Here is a 20,094-nt window from a genome sequence, read left to right as displayed (position 1 = left end):
TAGGTGCTGGTTGTCAGACAAGTTCTGCATGTTTATGTATTGTATTATATCTTTTGTTACCCCTCATGTTGTGTGTGTGTGTGTGTGTGTGTGTGTGTGTCACAGCTGACCTGTCAGGCAGCTGGTTATCCCTATAAATAGGCATCTGCTCATGAATAATGCATACTGTCAGATGATAATCCATGGGTTTTGTGGATTCTGTGTAGAAACCATAGTAGTACAGTGGTTCTTCATTTTAGTTTGGGGCCTAGCACTAATGTACAGTGTTTGATCTATTTAAAAGCATTTTTAATGTATATGTTGTATACGATCGTTTTTTAAAATAATCATCAAGACAATATGATTCATATTCAATTTAATGTCCTTAAATCTGCGTATTTTCACGGGTTTTTTTATGCTGCTAGAAAGGTTGTTTGTCTTGTTTATAAAGTAGGTTAATTCTGCCACCTCCTGTTCAACGAGAGAACTACAAACAGACTGCAGCGAGAAGTTGTGCTGCATTAGATGTTGATTCAAAGGCAAAGTAAGACTAGTTATGAAGTCAGTTTCGTTGATTCATTTGTCATTTTTCAAATCATTCAAAAGAAATTATAAAACAACTGAGCTTAATTGTAATGCTCATGAATTTTCTTTAAATAATGAAATACGTGTGGAAAATCTATAGAAACACATAACTTAACAAATGTCAAAATAAGTTGTGTCCAACTCGTATGAAATTCAGATGTAGGTCATACAAACACATTTTACAAGTTCTGATAATTTATCGATAAATCTAGCGTCATTAATTGCGCAAGTTATTTAAATTGCATGGCTTTTAATGGCTTGGGTTGTGTATTCCCTAGTAGACATATTTATCTTGCTCTCCCATCCTCTGTCTTGCTAGTTTATCAATTAGCAATTTATTGCCTGCCCGTTCCTGTTCTTACGTACTTTGCGTAGTGACCGTTTTATATTTATTGTTGCAATTCCTCATCTATCCTATGGATGGCAGTAACACACGGAGAAGCGCAGAAACATTTCGATGAAGAAGAAAAGGAACCCAATGGAATTCGTCCTCAGTTCATTAGTCTGCTGTGTCTGTCTGCTAGCAAAACAACAGTTTTAGTCGTTAATATTCAAGTGTATGTACCTCATGAGTATCAGAGAATGTCTACCCGGGCTCTTCGAAGGCTTAAAGGGAAACAGCGAGGCCAGGAGGCGTTAGACTTGGGGGATCTAACTTTGGGTGACACCCCGGAGGAGCAGGCTGAGGCTGAAGAGGAGCAGTTGGACACGGCTAACGTTTCTCCTTCCAACAAGAAAAGTGACGGCCGAAAGGCAAAGAAAAGCAAGGCTCAGAAAAATTTCAGCAACATTTACGAGTTGGTAAGGTGACGGTGTAATCCACCAACTCATGCTTATCATGAAGTTAGCATAAAGTTAGTGTCTTAATGGCAGCTGTTTACGGCTAGCTCTCTCTGGACTAGCTGTGTGACATGATGCCCAGCTGGCTGTCGCTTTAGAAAATCGTCCAAATGTAGGCTCTGCCTATACCATCAGAAAGAACACCGCCAGAAAAGGTCTGGTATTTGTTTTCAGCGCGTCACTATTCTTTTAAAACTTACCTTTAAAATGCCCTGTACGGCTGATTGCACATGGACCGGCAATCGACAGCGGTCGGTGTGATTCCTCATCAACACGAACATAATCCTAGTGGGTTGGGAGTCGTACAGGCGCTGCCTTTTGTACTTACTTCTACTTATTGTGAGACCGTGTTTAATATAACTAACTGAAACCTACAGTGCTGTGAAAAAGTATCTGATCCCTTCCTAATTCCCCCCTATTTGTCACACTAACATGTTTTTGGAAACTTTGGTTTAATTTTACTTGCGACAACCAGGCTTGATTACTGCCAGACCTGTTGAATCAATAAATCACTTAAATGAAACTGAACCTGTCATGCAAAGTGTAGTAGGTAGGTTAAAAGATCTCAAAACGCAACACAGTGTGCTACCATCTAAAGAAACTAAAGAAACTAAAGAACAGATGAGAAACAAAGGTGGAAAGGTGTTACCAAGCCCTCTTAAGGCCACAGTGAGTGTCATTATTCATAGGTTAAGAAAACCTGCCACAGTGGTGAACTTGGAGTGGCTGGCATACAAAAATCACTCCATCGGTAACTCATCCAGGAGGCCACAAAAGAGCCCAGAACATCATCTAAAGAACTGCAGGCATCACTTGCCTCAGTCTGAGATGCTGTGGCATGACCTTAAATAGGCCAGTAATGCTTGAAAACCCTGTGAATTATAACCACACTTGAAGAATTATTCCATGGCAATGTGAAAGACTCATTCCCACTTTGCGGTTCTTGCTGCCATGGGTGGCACAACCAGTTATTAAATTTAGGGCTAATTACTTTTTCATAGGACAATAACTTGTCTTAACTTAAGGCCATGAAGGAAAAATATTTTTGTCACAGTGTCACCAGCATTAAAGGGTTCCTTTTGTTTGTTTGTTTTTAATTTTCAGCTCATTTCATATCAATACTGTTTACATAGATCAGTTTATTTAAATTCTCCATTGATCAGAATAGAACTAAAAATATGAACTCCTCCCACAATTTAAGTCACAATTCACCCACAAGCTGTGGTTAAAATGTCATCTTAATATACCTTCTCATCATGAACACAGATTTTAGTGTATTAGATATTGTTTTGTGTTGGAGTTGTAGCTGTGCCATGTTGTGACAGGATGCTTTCAGTGCCAATGTCCTATTTTTACCAGATCGGTAGTGCAGACATCGAAGGAGAAAAAATTTCAGCTGATGAAGAGGCTGAGAAACCAAACAGAAACAAAACAAGCGACCCAGCAAAGAATGACAATAGAGACACCGATAAACTGGATCAAAAGCACGAGGAAGAGTCGGCCAAGGTAAAATGAAAACAAAGCAACAGTGATGCACTTCTGCAGTCTTCTAGGTCTGTGGAAATCTGATCTTATTGTGCATCTTCTCTTTAACAGCCCCCTGGAGACAGAGTTAAAAAGAAGAAGAAGAAGAAAAAGACAAAAGTGACATCAGAAGATGGACAGGTAACATATTTACTATATACACTATATATTTAATTAATGCTTCAGAATCAGAAGCTAAACTCACAGTATGCATAACTTGATCCCCTCTTTTTGAACTGACTGTGTGTGTATGTGCTTTACATTCAGGAGGCTGCAGCAGATGATAACATTGATTTATTGCTGGAAAACTTGGAGCAGTCTAACGGTCTGAGTTTGCAAAATGACGATTCTGGAGTGTCAGACAGAAGACCTGTGCTACATGTGGAGCACAGGTGAGGACATGTTTGATCAAGACATCAAAAATGGCACAAAATGATCCTAATGGCACACATTAGGATCATTTTTCATTAACCAAACCTGACCAGCATGGTGGCAGAAGCATTTATCTTTCTATATATATTTGTACACAAAAATCAGTTTTTTAGCATACTGCATTAGTTAGAAAATAATAACAAAAAATTCATTCATTCATTTTATGGCTTTAGGATTTTTTTTAAACAGTGGACAGCTGAAATTCCTTGATTTAGTCAGTTTTAGGTTAGTTTGTTTAGTTTTTAGCCTCAAACATAATTTCTGTGATTCTGAAATGCTGTCATGTGGTGGCGCTTGGCTCACAGAAGAAAAACAAAACACAATAAGGCCATTAGTCGTTCGGATTGTACAACAGTTTATTAATACCAAAGTGCAAAAAGTTAAACTGGTTTAGAAAATGTTGCACAAGACAAATCCCCAGTGTTGATGGCAAAGCATCATTTGTTCCTTTCTGCATTAAAAGACTGTTACAGAACAAACACTTTTTTGTACCAGTAAGTCAGCTGGGTGGTTCCAAATAAATGTGCAAATTCTGCACTGTCAAATTATAATATTAAGGTGATTAGCAGCCACTGAGACATTTCCACTCAACTGTATTTTTCCTGTGGCTTTTGTGAGAACCTTATTTGCTGCTTTCAACTCGCAAAAATACAGTTAATTGTGTGAAACTCGTCTGTGCCCAAAGCAGTAAACAATTACACTGATGACCTGGTTTTATTTTGGTTCTGTACTCTGACTGATATAAAGTCAGCTTTGAAATCGGGTGTGCTTCTGGTACGACCACTTCTTAATCTCAACACTTATATGGTGTGTTTCTCATGGTCCTCAGTGAAATTGTCTGCTGTATGATATTGTTTTGAAATTTAACTTGGATTTAACTGGAATGCATTTCCTCTACCAGTTCAAAGTGAATTTCATTTTCATTTTGAATTTCTGTGGTAACTCAGGAATCTCAACTCTGAGACGGAGCTGAAGAGATATTTTGGGGCTCGAGCTGTTCTAGGGGATCAAAGGTAATAGCAAAACCTTTTTTTTTTTTTTTTTTTTTTTTTAAGTAGTCAGTGCCACGTTTTTAAACAAGTAAATGTATTATATCATCTATAGTTTAAAATATAATCTTGCACTTTTTTTGTTAGGCCTCGACAGAGAAACAGACAGTTTCACCGTAGCACTTGGATGACCAGTCCAAAGGACAGCTGGCCTCGCTTCAGCCGCCCAGGTATACTTTTATATATTAATTAATCATAAGGAATTTTATGTGGCGTGATTTGCTGATAATTTTAGTAATACTTTTAATGATGCTGATCAAAGGTTGACTTTGTGTGTCGCACGCCGCTGTTTGAAACTAAAACATGAAAAGTTTTGTGATTACCTAATGGTTATTTTGGGATACGATTCAAATGCCAAAACACCCACAAGAACGCTACTGATGACACTCAGTGTATAGGCAGCTTTCTGTGTAAATAAATGGTTAGTTAGATTGGTGCACATGTGTTTTTCAGTTGTCCCAGGATGAGGACAGTTTTGCCTGTTAAGCTCTTATATGACACAGCAAAAGCAGAAGACACACAAAAGCATACATAGCTGTGATAAATTAGTTTCTACAGCAATTTATATCAATCAAAAGCTCCTGATCTATTCTCTTTTAACTATACATAATTCAAGCTGACAGGCACATAATGGTGTTAAGATCTTTTCATGCTACTTTATCTTGTAGTTTGAAGGAATTACATTTAGGGTAAAAGTTCTAAACTGTACTAGTTATAATAGATATTTAGGTGTAACATGTAGTGAATGTTATTTGATACTCCCATCGTAAGACCACCTCATTGTGAACATATTGAAAGTCATCATTGATGGATTATTTAATTGTTCAATTTTGATTCTCACACTTTGTTTGAATCACATTTTTCTCATCTAACGTAAAAATCTTTTTTAATATATTAAACTTTTTTTTTTCAATATTTATCAGTTGTTTATCAGAGTGACTTTAAATGTAACATGAGTTGTGCTTTTCTTTACGTGTGGCTTTGTTCCTTCTGCCTGACCTCTCCACAGGAATCTCAATGACCTTACTGGAGACAAAGGACGGCGTTCATTACTTCACGTTTGAGCACAGTCGGGAATACCAACAAGTACAGTTCAAGTTCCTGGATGCCGTGGAGTCCATGGATCCCAACAATATTGTGGTAAATGAAATCCTTCAGTTGTGTGTGTAGACACCGACGACTGTGTCAACCTAAATGTTGGCAACTAATTTTTACTTTAAAACATTCAAATCTACACTGAAAAACTCTAAATATTTTAATCATTTAATGAATAACATGAAGCAAATGCAATGTAAAGATAAACTAGGTTCATGATGGATTTGGGTGTGGAAAACAAGAAGACTAAAGACACCAATAAGACATGTCTACCTATAATATATGCATATATTTGTCCTTTCTGATCCTACCCAAGAATTAGACTCTATATAATCTAACAGGATTAGCTTCTGGATGTGAAAGTGAAGCTAATACTTAAATACCTCATACAACTATATTTGTAATCGTCACCAGGGAGTCGTCTTCTTGCAAAACGAAGTCTGAGTCCACGGTTTAGGCCATAGTCACTCAGGTCTATTACCTTGCCCGTTGGTTGTTGGAAGCTGCTTGTAGTGTAACTGGCTGAATAGAGGGATACAGTGCTGTGTTTACTGCTGACCGTGAAAGTACTAAAGAAATTGGTAACTAAGCTTTTAAAGTAAAAGTTGCACTTTTTGAAATGTGATGTGCAGCCATAAAGCAAAGCTTTCACTCGGAAGGGGAATCTCAGTTTCTGGGTTGTCACACTTTTTCCAGCTTTTATTACGTCTCTGCAAGCAGTGAGTGACTGTTGGTGGACAAGTCTGCAATTATGGCAATCTGATAATGACCAAAGGAATTACAAGGCTTTTGGTACAGGTCCCTTTTGTATGACCAATTTCATCTAGTGGCTGTCAGCAACCACCAATCCTTTTGGGAAAATACATTTTTCAACAGCAGTCAGTCGTTGCCAGCAGGTTGCCACTGGTATTTAGGGATATGTGATCAGTGCCTTACTCGACCTATGACTTCAATAAAAACTTTATTTTAAGTTAAATCACCAGTATGGAATAATATTACACACAACGTGACCGCTATTAAATTATAAGAAAAGCAGCCTATAAAACAGGGGATATTACAGTGTTAAACAAGGGATGTCAACCTTGACAAATTGCTGCAATATGAACAAGCAGTGTCCTTGGTTTCTCAAGGCTTGCTTGTGATGTCTGGTCAAAAATTAAGATTTAGAGTTTTACAAACCAGTGGGTGATGAAGCAGCACACTGTATCCAATTTTTATGTACCGCCTGTGTTGTTTTGTTTTTTCCCGGGCAGGCCCTGCTTCAGCTTAACCCCTACCACATCGATTCCTTGCTGCAACTTTCTGATGTCTGTCGCATACAAGAAGACCAGGAGATGGCTAGGGACCTTATTGGTGAGGATCATTGGATGCTCTGTGTCATGAAATACATTATTTTTTTTTAAATGATGATAGCTGGAGATCCACTCTGTTCAACCACAATCTGTTAAGAGCAAATGACGCATCTAGCTTCAAGGCAAACTAATGATCTGCAAGTACAATGGTGATTTATTCAGATATCTTTAGACTGTAATGAAATTTTGAATCTTAACTGGGTTGTGCTTCATTCACTTGTGTGACCTGCACCCACTCTGGCGTTCTGATCTCAGTGACTTAATACACAAACTCTTTCTGTTCTTGCTGTAGACACGAGGTTTTGGTACAGACATGAAATGCAGCCTGTCTTAAGGCATTATTCTGCCTGCTTAAGTACAGGTCTGTTGTTCATCATCACTAAGAGGACCGAGCATATACTGTACTTTTTTTTTTCAGTATTAACTGATTACTTAATTTGTTTTGGTATATGAATACCTTTAGAATTCAAGCATTTAATGTTCCATTTCTTTCAGTATAATTACAATTTAAAAAATGTATTTTATCATTTGTAAAATGGAAAAAAAAAACTCTGAACTCTCGATCAGTTAAAACCATTTAAAGCAAAAATGCTGGGCTTTCTAAACTATAGGTGATGATGATGTAACACAGTGCCAATTGAGGTTTTGTCATTTTCTTTCTTTTTTTTTTAAACCGTGTTGCTGGTATTAAATTGATTTTTTTCCCTGTTTTTTGTCTGTTCTAATCAACTAAATGTATCCACTTCCAATATCTGATGTTTTGTCTTTGTAATAATTTCAAGTAAAAATGCATTTTACCTCATTTCTAAACTATCTTTCTCCACATTGATTTATATTTGTAGTTATTTCAGAGATTAGGTAGTTCCTTGATGTACTGTGAGTAAACAAACTAGCCACTGTTAACAAGTCAAAATTCATGCAAAGGACAATGATGGGTTTAATTTCACAGACGCCATCCTATTTATGTCTCTGAAATAGTTTGTGTAGAAGACCACAGGGATACTTTGTCCTCTGCAGGGATAATTTATCTGATTTACGTAGTAACACGGCGCCAGCCAAATGCAAGCTGAAGGCGTAAGAGACGTTGTTTTCACTGCTGGTACATGTTCATGTACCAAAACTTTAAAGTTGGAATGATGCAGCCTTGTATACTTATTAATAGTCATTTCCTAAGTAAAAATGTATTTTTGTTTTTGTTTTTTCCAGAGCGAGCTTTGTATAGCTTTGAGTGTGCTTTTCATCCTTTATTCAGTCTGACGTCGGGCATCAGCAGACTGGATTATCTGAGACCAGAAAACAGGTTGGTTGTTCCCTTTTGTACTTTTTAAAAATGTTGTTACACATTGTACTTTTGTTAAACATCTTGTAGACTCTACAGTATAGTTTTCAACTTAAATTATATATTTATGAAGTGATTGAACTCAGCAATTCTGTAATTCAATATCCCCTGTTTGCAGAGCATTTTATCTGGCTCTGTATAAGCACATGATGTTCCTGGAGAAGAGAGGATGCCCAAGGACAGCTTTGGAGTACTGCAAACTTATCCTGAGGTATAAAAAGAAAAGCTTAAAACGTGGGAAAGTATAAGCTACATAATTAGATATGAGGCATTTATGATAGCAATAATAATAAATCCTCACTCTTCCTCATTCAGACTCTTCCCCCTTCAAACAAACTTTAACTGATGTATAAAACATTATGTTCCAGATTTTTTTTTTTTAACAGCTAATTTACAGTGCTGTGAAAAGTCTTTAACCTTTCCATAATATTATGGACTCTTGTGAAAAACCGAGTGCACCCAATGATTCTATGACTTTGTATAGTTGCATGTTTTCTGTGACTTTATCACCTTTCACATTTTGGCCTCTTGTCTGTATAAAATTGCTTTAGTTCAGTGATATTTGTGAGGAATTATTTATGCACACCTCTCTTAAAGACCCGCTATGGCATTTCAAGTCTGGGTGAGGTCTGGCTGGGCCATCTCAACATGTTGATTCTTTTCTTTTCAGCATTTAGTTATAGATTTGCTGCTGTGTATGGGATGATTGTCCTGTTGTGGATGACCACATTTCAGTCACACTTAAATTTTCAAACAGATGGCCTCACATTTGACTCCAAAATACTTTTCTGTAGAGGTTTTTTGTGACATCATAAACACAGTGATTGAGAACTCTCAATCACATGGTACACATGGTCATATTGGACATGGTACAACCACTGCTCACGGGGCAAAAATGTGTTTTGCCCAACTGATTTGTGAGAGCTTTGCAGAGGTTCTTTGCAAGATGCCAACTTCTGTACAAACACTCACCACGCAGTAGTCGGTGTGCTCCATGCAAACTACTGACAATCAAGTCAATCTGCTAGTGGCCTGTTGCTAAGAGGTTTTTGCTGCAGGATTAAATAACTTTTGTTACCAATTTCATCCGGTAACTGCCAGCAACCACTTGGAAACCAGTCAGGGAATACATTTCCTTTGCAACCAGTGGTTGCCAGATGGATGTTGTCCAGTGTCTGAGGTCTTATTCACTTTGAACATCACAGTAACTGTAAGGTGGCCAGATTCTGTGACTGCAAAACTAAGCCTAAATCATCACCTCCAGCTGTGCTTTACAGTTGGTATGAGATGTTTGTGCTCATATGCTATTTGGTTTTCACCAAATGTGGTGCTGTGCATTCGAGTCAAACATCTCCACTTTTGAAACATTGTTCAGATGCAACTGTGCAAACCTAAGGCATACTGGCATGTTCTTTTCAGAGAGAAAAAGCCTTGTCTTAACAACGCTTCCAAATAATCCATCTTTGTTCAGGCTTTCTTTTCACTGTCATTAGCTTTGACATTTAATATTTTTTGCAGTTTCCCTGAGCATTGCGCAGTCTAACCTTGGGGTGTATTTACTGGGACGTCTAGTCCTAGGAAGATCGTGGCATTTTGTAACGCACTTGAATGGTCCAAACGTTTAAACGGTCAAAACTGCTTTTCTCGAGGTGCTCGTGATGATCAGTTAATCAGCTGCATTTGATTAGCAACACCTGGCTGCTAGTTACCTTCTTAATTGCTGAGGAATTAATGGGCTGATTGGACATGTGAGCAATAATGATGAAAGAACACGATCTGTTTCTACTCAAAGAGAGAGGATGCACATTTAGACGCTTTCACTGTCTCATTACATGAAAAGTATTACATAAATGATTTTCTAGATAAACAAGAGGAACCTTTATTCTCTTTATAAAGTAAACACTAAACAGGCAAATTTGTTGAGACACCTTTTTTATGTGCACTAATGTGGTGAGACTGTCTGCTGATAACAATCCGAGATGGACTCTTAATTATTTATAAGGTACAAAACAACTGAACATGTGTTTCAGACCATTCATTCAGGTCATGTATTGAGATTCGGGCTAATATCATGACCCGTCTTTTACACATAATAGAATTAAACTTTTATGGAGACATAATCTAAACACAGTCCATGTGTTTATATCATTATCTCTTATGTTAAGAAATCACTTACCAAAAAGCTTTTCACGAAGTGTTCCTGTGGGGACACTGCTGCCATAAGCTTCAGCTTTGCAGCCTATTCATATAGTTGTCAATATTTTTTGTGATTTTCATCAAATTCTGGCTTCCTGATTTAATGTTCCGGCCTGAAGAGCAGCAGTGTGGTAATAAAAAGCACTGGCCCTTTATCACCGGCAGATATTAAGTTACTGTTTGCTTTAACAGGATCTTTAGCACGTTGCTTAAAGAAATGCTACACATACATTATATGAGATGATTACAGAAGATAAGTAATAATCTCATCTGCTATGATGTTTAACACACAAACTTTATTTGTCGTTATAATCACAGTTGTTCTTAAAGAATTTATTTTTTTGCCCTTAGGTTGATTTTAAGCTATTATAAAAAGAGACTTGTGTGCATAGATTAATACCTCCCTCCTGGTTACTTCAGTTGGTTTTCTGCCTGAGGGTCAAAATTTACTGAGGAAACAAACAGCAAAGCAGTGGTGTTTTGGAGCTGTCTGGTTTCAACCCTCTTCATTAATGCCGTCTTTACTAAATATCCCTAAATGCCATAACCAACAGTGGCTGTAATGTCTGAAACACCGTAAGCAGCCCAGATCATCGTGGTGTGATAGTTTTATTTGTACTTAGTCTAAGACACATCTTTGTCATGATTGTTTTATATTCATTTTTTTTTCTTCCCCATTTGAATTAGTTTGGACCCGGACTCTGACCCTCTTTGCATGCTGCTGCTCATTGATTTCTTGGCACTTCGATCCAGAGAGTACCAATCCGTCCTTCAGTTATATCAGGACTGGGAGGTAAAGTGTGCACTTACGTTCTGTGTGCGTGCCGGAGTTAGTGTGCCACTGTTAAATTTTCAGTCTGTGACAGGAATTGTTTGTTTTTGCTTTTCAGGAGCACAGAAATCTGTCTCAGCTGCCAAACTTTGCATTCTCCACTGCCCTTTGTCATTTTCATCTAAGTCAGCAGGAAAATATGGACCCTGAAGAAAGTCACAAACAAAGGCACAAAGCCGACCAGCTGCTGCAGATTGCCCTCATCATGTTCCCTGCAGGTTAGACCCTCAGCAATGAACTGAATCAAATGGTTGCCCTTTATTTAGCTCTTCATATTCTAAGGCATACTCTAAAGAATTTTAATAACTTCCAGGACTGTTACCATTCACCCTTTGAAAAGTGTAACTTTGTAATTCCCTGCCCTTTGACCTGTTTCCCTTCTCCCCACTATAGTCTTGATGCCTTTACTGGATCTGTGTACTGTGCAGCCAGATGCCGCAGTCACCTCCCATAGCTTCTTTGGTCCAAATAGTCAGATAAGGTAACGTATGCTCTCTTTATTTTCCGAACTATTGCACAATGCAGGTTTTTAAAAACAATTGAAGCATTTTTTTTTCTTCCATCTTTGTACCCTCATGTTAAAGCTCTTTGCACTTGTTCCATCTTTAGGCAGCTGCCAGCTCTGGCTGAACTGACAGGTCTGTATGTGGGGAGAACTTACACTCTGTGGAGGGAGGCTGCAGTAATGCTTTGGCTGGAAGAGACGGTGAAAGAAGTGCTGCGACGAGTTGATGCCAAAGACCCTGTAGTGGAGGACTGCCAAAACAAGTCAGCTTTTTTTTTTTTTTCCTTGTTCTTTTGTTTTTTTAACATTGGAGGCATTTGTTGATGACAAAGAGAGGCAAAATTAACTGTGGGCTGGGTCTTACCTCTGCACTTAGTATTCCTTTAATTAAAAGTACATGCCTCTCAAAACCTTCCCCTTCATTTCTTTCTAATAGGAGAAAGCAGAGGTACCAAAGTGCACCAAGGAACATCCATCGCCATGTCCTACTCTCTGAGATCAAAGAAGCCACCTCAACTCTGCCTCTGGTAAGAAACAATCACCATCTGCACCTCAGCGTCTTCTATTCTGAGAACTGCACACAGCAAATTGCAAGTGAAGTGTAAATGTTTTGTATTTTTTTTTGTTTTTTTTCCTCAAATGTTCTTGGTTACGTTACCTTGATTAGGGTGCTGAACAGTCTGAGGCACCACCCTGATAGCAGAAAGCATACTCCAACCATTGCTAGTGACACATCTCAGTGTCTTCAGTTCACTCTCCAAATCTCTAACTGTAAATCACAGAATAATTGATCTCAGTGTCATTGTGGGGAAATGATTCCCTGTGAACAAGTACACAGTCACAGTGCAAAGAAAACGTAAATCTCTGGCAGAACCAGATTATGGTGTGTGGTTAGTGGAAAGCAGCTAGAGCAAAGAAGACCTGTGAGAAGCAATAGCTGTTTTACAAACTATTAAATTGTCTAATAAATTTTAATTTAAAGATTTGTACCAAATGTAGTTTCTTCAAAATCACATGATTACAGCTGTATTTCATACTCTAACAGAAGTCTGCTGTTCTCCAGCTCGCCCAAGTCATCGCCTGTAGATTTAAAACTATAAAAAGACAAACTACACTGCTCAAAAAAAAGTTTTATTTCTGAGCAGTGGACTTTGTGGACAACTTAAGTTTTTTTTTGTTTGTTTCTTTTTTTTCTCAAATTACTGAAGAAAGAGGCCAGACAGCTTAAAATCCATCCATCATTTTGCACACAGGCATTTGATAACTAGCATTTCTGTTCTAAATTCATGTATTTTTGGGGGGATTTGTTTCACCACCAGGAGGTGACCACTCAGCCTGTGATGGGGTTTGATCCTTTGCCTCCACTCGACTCAGTGATATCATATACACGACCAGAAAGGTAATTGTGGATCCTTATAATTTTTTTGTCTCAATTTTCATTTTAACTTCATGACTTGTTTATTTTTGGGTCTGCATATAGGCAGCGTGTTGGTGCATCCAATGAGAGTACACTCTCACTGTTTTTCCGGTCATTGCTGCCAAACTTTAACATTCAGGTGAGTCAGTCAACATCAGTATTTTTCTAGGGTCAATGTCTATTTTAGATTTTATATTGATTAACGCTTGTCAGGAAGCTTTTAAATGCACTCATAACAATTTGTCTTTAACTTGAGTTTTTCCTCCCCTCTGTTTTGTGCTGCGTTTGCCACACAGACATGCAGCAGAGTCTTTTTCACAAGCACACAGACACATGCACATAGCAAAACAGGAGGAAGAGAGAGTAACTAGTTTCTTTGCAAACTGTTAAATTAAGCTATCTTACAATAAAACAACAGACAGATATATCGTTTGTAGGTCTGTATTATCTCATTTTCTGATGCACTTTCATTTTTAAGGTGTGCAGTGGTATAGCATTGATTGTGCATGTTGGTTGTGTCAGAAATGAGGGGTAAATGCTGACGTGAAGCTATTGACGATGAAGTTGGGGGGAACATTTTGAAAACTAGCCAGTGGAAAAGGATGGATGGATGACATTCAGTTATACTGTAGATGTCCCTCCTCACTCTCAAGAGCATACGCTACTGCTATAGCTTCTCTAAACAGCTGCATAGGCTTAGAATACCATGAAATACAAATAAAGAACCCATAGTGTGTGCATGTGGTAACACCATGTGACTAAGCTATAAGCCCCTGACACAAAACTCGTTTGTTTCTTTTAAACTTGTGTAAGCGCAGTTAGTGAATGAATCATTATGAACTGGTGAACTCAGAGGGCTGTAAAGTGATTTAATTATGTTCTCCTTGGTTCTCTGATTTCTTGCAACGATGTCTGTTGAGTTTACTTACAACATCACTAAAGGAGCTACAAAGCTTTGAATGAGAGTTTACCTGGTAGCTGTTGAAAGGATACAGTTGTGGTATACCAGTGGTCAGAAATACCATTATTACTTTAGTATTACTTTAACACAAAATCAGTGTTGAACCGGGACCACTGCTATGAGTCACACTATGCAGCATAAAGGCCGTTTCACATCGGACGCGGCAGGCTCTGTGCTCACCGCTAACTAAGAGCGAAGGATCCAGAATTTGTTGCGCTGGCTGCTGAGCTCTGCTTGTATATTGTTTTTTAGCGGCCGCTCTAGGTGTACTAGATGCACCTGATCTTTGTCGTTTCAAAACATGTATCTCTCTGACTTTATCTCCTCTACGAGAGTTTGTGTTGTATTAAGTTCAAATGTTTAATAAAAACGTATCTCTCGTTCATAACGAGGAAAGCTTTGTAGCTGTCCCAACTAGTGAAGAGTGTGTCATTTCCACAACACTGCTTTTCCTCCGAGGTCGACAGCGCCTTTGAAAACGCCCTGTTGGTCCCTGTGTAAGCACGTCAACCTGTAAGAAAAAGTTTACTTGGACACACACCAATGTTTTCTTTCATGGTGTGGCGATAAGAGACATGAAAGGGCATTTATCCTTCAAGGACCTGCAGTTCAAAAAAGCGCCCCTCCGACAGCCAAACCCATCTGTTCTCTGATTGGATAGTTAAATTTGTGATTGACATGACATTGACCAATCAGCTGAAAGGAAGAAAAATAGGGTCAAAATCCATACTTGTAAGTTGAAACCTGAGTGCAGAGTTTCAACTTACAAATTCTCCTTACACATACAAATCTTTTTTACGCACACAAATTCTTTTTACCCATACAAAAGTGAACTGAAGTACAAAATATTTATGACCACAATTTGAGCCCATATTTTTGCCTGAGAGATGGGACTTGAAGAACTGTCTGTGAAGGTTCTCAGTCATCCAGGTCATCGTAGTCAAAGGAGCTTGCAAAGAAAAGCGTCTGGACTTCTTTAAGTTACTTGAAGACGTTTCACCTCTCAACTCAACTGTTTGGTTGGAGGATGTGTGTGTGTGCGTGCGCGTGCACGTGCGGGGGGGGGGCGCGCGAACATTTTTCTTGTAAAACAAAGGGGGGGCCTAGCAAAACTGAAAAATATCAAAGAAAGCATATGACCTTATTACAGTTAATTCTGTCGACCATTTCCAAGTTCAAGAAAACGACATTCATGAAGTGCAAAGTTGACTCAATGTCTCTGCTTTCTCTTTGCTAATAAGGAAGTTCAGTGCTTGGATTTCTTCATTAATTTACATTTTGTTCATCTTGAATGACACCCGTATTTGTAAAATCAGGGTTCTTCTGTTCATCTGTTAATGTGTGAACACTAAACCATTTTCATCCCGTCTCACACAAACCAGCTTAAAGCTCACTGAGTTTTAAGTTTATGTAGTTTATATAGTGTAGTGTGGCTCACAATGCTCATGCAGATATTACAGATTTTTAGTTAACTATGTTTGAGAAATTTGAGGACGTGGATCTATTTTTTTTTTTTTTTTTTTTTGATATATTTGATTAATAGGAAGTTGTTTAGTTAATTGGATTAATTTAAATGTCAAAACGTGGAAGCTTCATTACATAAACTGTTCAATTTCATCATGATTTACGTTACTAACTATCTTTCGTTCTAATTGATGTCAGCAGCCCATTCTTCAGAAACAAGATGTAAGCAAATAGTGAGGTGAATGAGCAGGGAGGCTGATTTTTGTCTCGATATTTTCTTACGTCTTGTTTTGTCAGAATGATCTGCATTTCAGCTCAGAGACTGTGTGAAAAAGAACCAATGTATAAAGATTACACCGTGCATACATTTTTATGCTGGGGTAGACAGTGAGACGTGGAACAATGTTTTGTTTTTTACTAGTTGCATTCAGACCAGCAAAAGTATCAACTGTCGTTCTCCCTGCAGTAACTCTCTAGGTCTTTTTTTTTTTTTTTTTTTTTTTTTTTTTTTTTTTTACAGTGTTGCAGCATTTCAACCTAGCATCTTACCTTTAATACCTTTTAACTAGAAAAGGCTTTACAAGCGTTGATCATTGCAGTTGGACAGTTGAAACAACATTGCTAAAATGCAGCTTTTCACTGATCTGTGCTGGCCATAATTAACATGGACCAACACTGATTTCTTAACAGAATTTTACAAGATGCCGCTGTTGAAGGGATAAAAAAAATGAAGAGCGGTTTATATAGCAGTAAATATACATTCTCACAGCATCAGTTTCTGTGATGTTTCTGACAAGGAAAATGTGCTGAAGAGAGGATGATTTCATCTACTTGGCACAAGCGATATAAAAAGAATGCACTGCTTTTCACAAAACCTGCTGATAATAAAAAAAACTCGCTGGTATGATTCTGCATAAAAGAGGCATTCAAAGGCTTTTTGGTAAACAAGTTCATAATATGTGGCAGTTTAAATGGTGTACTTTTACTCTGCAAATATATCAGAGTGTGGATTTTAAGTAAAGCCCTTGCATTTAAAATGAGTATTTTTTTTTTTTTTTTACACTTTATATGCCCTTAAGAGGAAGGGAAAAAATTGCAAACATGCTTTCTGTGTGAAAATGGTATATGAATGCATGGAAAGCAGGACCTATACTGAACCCATTTTGACCTTGTTTGGTTATTTTCTGCAAATAAGACTAAATTGAAAGATTCCTTTAACTGTTACTTTATCTAATGTTTGAAGGTGATTATTGCAAAGACACCACATCCACTTCATGGCTTAAAGCACTTCTCTCGTGCTACACTGAGCATGACATGTGTCTGGTTTATGTCCAGTTTTCCAATGATTGGCCTGCTGAGCATGAATGTCTTCATTGGTCTTACAGGCTCCTGCCAGCATGCAGCACACACCAATCTCTGCCACTTTAAGATACAGTAAATGTATGGCAAACACTCACACAGTCAACTGTACATGCTTACTGTTAACAGATATGCCCGAGGCATGTTTCCATCGGGACAGTTCCAACTCTGTTATCCACTTATGGAGAGGAAGAGATACAATATGGATAAAGGAAATATAGTTAAGAGTTTAATATTTAAAGAACAACGTGGCCGTAAATTAGAATTACATTTCTGAAAACAACCTAAAGTTGTTTGATAACATGAACCCTAGATTATTCTGCTATATCCAACGTAAATGCCGTATATTTATTTGGACACCATCAGTACAGTTAAAGTAATGTCTTGCAATGGTTAACCATTTCCGAGAACAAGTTAAATTATTAGGACATTGTAGCGGAGCACTTTGGGTAACTCAGGAGATGGATCAGGTCATCTACTAATTGGGATGTTGATGGTTCAATTCCTGGCTGTTCCAGCCAAATATCCTTGGGAAAGATAACCTGATGCATCCACTGGAGTATGAATGTGTTTGAATGTTAGATAGAAAGAACTTGAATAGAAAAGTACTTGAGTGAATGGGCGTGATCGAGGTACTTTGTATAAAGGGCTTTGAGTCCTCAGGTAGAGTAGAAAAGTACTATATAAGAACCTCACTAGAAGTTTGTAGACTGAATAATCTCTCCTTCATTCTCAAGGATCCACCGAGGCAGGAAGATGACATGGAAGTGGCTCGAGCTGGTCAGGAGCTGAACCAGGAAGTAAATCGCCTAATGGTGGCAATGAGGGACATGCTGGCAAATATCCGGTTTCAGGAGCCACCAAGAGAGGACAACCCCTACAGAGATGATGATGAATGGGACTGAAAGAGGAGATAGAGGTGGACTAAGTGATGGATGAAGAGGAATAAAACTGAAAAAAAAAAAGTGATGTTAATAATTACAAGGAAAATAAGTTGGACAGCTGGATATTATTTTGTTGTCATAATTTCAGAATATTAGACTGATTTTAAAAAACAAACAAATACTCCTGGGGTAATGTAGATGGATGTGAACCTGGCAAACTTTGTTCCAAGCTCAGAAAGCAGATTGTTAGTTGGACCTGTCGTGTTGCCAAGGTTAAGTGTATTATTTATAATTATTAGTTCCATAATCAGTCTCCAAGCATTGTCAGTTCAGCAGCACTAACGGATAATAAGTCCTGCTTTTCTTCCTCTGGTTTCTGGCTTTCTGAGAGTTTTTCATTTTCTCTCATAAACACCTGCAGTGGAAGCTTGACGAAGCTAGAGTGAGATTCATGTAGTCTCATTCTGAGTGCAAGTTCTAAAGCAAACTGCTGCTTATCTGCACTTTAATACATATACACAGAATCATAAAATTTTTATTCTCATTGATTTGATCACTCCCAATAAAAACAAACTCTGAAAAATCCTTTGAAGTTTTCTTGAAGGCTAAAATGATTACTTTTTTTAAACTTGAATATTTTAATGCGTAGCTAGTAAAGCATTTTAAATCGATCAATTCTGTTTTTCTAAAAAGGAAACTGCCTTTTTTTTCTGGCGCAAATTCAGTTAGTCATGCCATCCATTTAGGTCTTATTTATAATTTTAACTGAATTATAGTTGATCCACATCCAGGCATTCATATGTGCATTTCTTTTATTTTTGCAGGGATTCTGTAGCCATAATAATCTTACTGTGAGACTTCTATGATTTTTCGGCTGAATAATTAAGAAGTTCCAAAATATAACGGGGGCCACACGAAAAAATGTAAAGTGTTTTGACTCTTGGTAATAAATTTAATCAAACTGAGTCATTTCTGATGACAAACAGTACCACACAAACCTCAGCAAGATGCTGCTCGGCCTGATGACGCACTTCTGTTGTGACCTGTTGCAAAAAGCATGAAAAGGTCTTCCACGTACACACCTGACATCATTTTAAGCATCCTTAAACATGATAAACTAGATTTGTTTTGTCTTTGTGGTCTTCGTGGTATTTTCTACTCACTGTCTTAATCATCTTGGCTGCTGTTTTTGGTTTGTTTAAATTCTGCTGCTTTCTTTCTCTAATATTCTTATTACCTCTCAGACTTTGGCACCGATTCTCACATTTCAGTTTCAGTTTACTTGCACTTATTGACAACGCAGCTATGGCAGATGTTTTCATTTTTATCTCTTAAACTGGTAATTAAATTAACTCTTTTCTGTGTACACTCAGATTCTCATGACCTCACTTGATTATGCTCATTCCATGCACGTTAAATCTGAAGCAGTAACTAAGCTTCTGTTATCATCAGTGATATTTATCGTTTTTAACTTGTGCTTATTATTTTTTTAACACTCTCCAACTGTTGCCCTTTCTTCTCAGTGTCCTTTCATGTTATCCATGGGATACGATTCACCCCATTTATGCTTTACAGTCACTGTTCAAACATTTTTTTCAATACAAACACAAATGACGAGCTAGCCTGAGGTCTGTTACTCTCAGTCAAAGGACAAAATCATTGCGAGATGCTGTACACGCTTGAAACATACCTGCTTACTTTGTGTTCCAATGAGCCGCAAGGATGTGGGTGACTGTGCTAGATGGTCAAATGAGGTCATTGTTCCTAATTCACCTGGAGCTATGGATGTTGTTGGGAAAACTTTTCATGTGATCATTCTGCTGTATTGAAAGCGCTTTCAGATTAGCGGCTCAGAGGCTGCTTGATGGGACTGCAGTATTACCACTGGTGCTGTGGGTTAAAATGTAACCAGTTGCCATAACATAATTTAACAAAAACACCTAGAGCAAATGGAAATTCCTGAAAAAAATGAATGCAGAGTTGCAACAAATTTTTCTTTTCTTCGATAAAATATTTGTGCAACTTACTTGATTTCAGAATTGTTTTTTCGTAGTCACAGGACTACGTGTGACCCCTGATATTTTTGTCATTGTATAAATTAAATGACGCGGCAAATCTTCAAATTTCAGAAGCTGGACAGAAGCCGGTCTGCTACTTTTTCGTGACGTGTTTGCCTGCATGACTTGTCACTTTTGATAATACAAATGAATTTGAAACCAGATAAACATGCTCAAGAAGTTGAAGTTGAAATTATTAAATTTGATTTAACAAATTGTGTGGA

The 20,094-nt window shown here is 37.8% G+C and overlaps 1 protein-coding gene across 1 annotated transcript; it reads left to right on the top strand.

Moving 5' to 3' along the window:
- The first annotated feature begins 984 nt into the window (after nt 1-984).
- Nucleotides 985-20,085, top strand: tcf25 (TCF25 ribosome quality control complex subunit). Its single transcript, XM_084932490.1, has 18 exons — nt 985-1,365; nt 2,764-2,910; nt 3,001-3,069; nt 3,196-3,320; nt 4,308-4,373; nt 4,497-4,579; nt 5,419-5,549; nt 6,758-6,857; nt 8,063-8,156; nt 8,314-8,406; nt 11,079-11,184; nt 11,282-11,441; nt 11,617-11,704; nt 11,833-11,991; nt 12,165-12,255; nt 13,048-13,127; nt 13,209-13,284; nt 17,667-20,085. The coding sequence occupies exons 1-18, from the start codon at nt 985-987 to the stop codon at nt 17,832-17,834; spliced, it is 2,217 nt and encodes a 738-aa protein (XP_084788616.1). The 3' UTR covers nt 17,835-20,085.
- Nucleotides 20,086-20,094: the final 9 nt, after the last annotated feature.

The sequence above is a fragment of the Perissodus microlepis genome, chromosome 1, assembly GCF_051167445.1.
Source record: "Perissodus microlepis isolate ML-2025 ecotype Zambia chromosome 1, ASM5116744v1, whole genome shotgun sequence".
NCBI lineage: Eukaryota > Metazoa > Chordata > Actinopteri > Cichliformes > Cichlidae > Perissodus > Perissodus microlepis.
The sequence above is the reverse complement of the archived record's forward strand: the minus strand, read 5'-3'. Positions and strand labels throughout refer to the sequence as shown.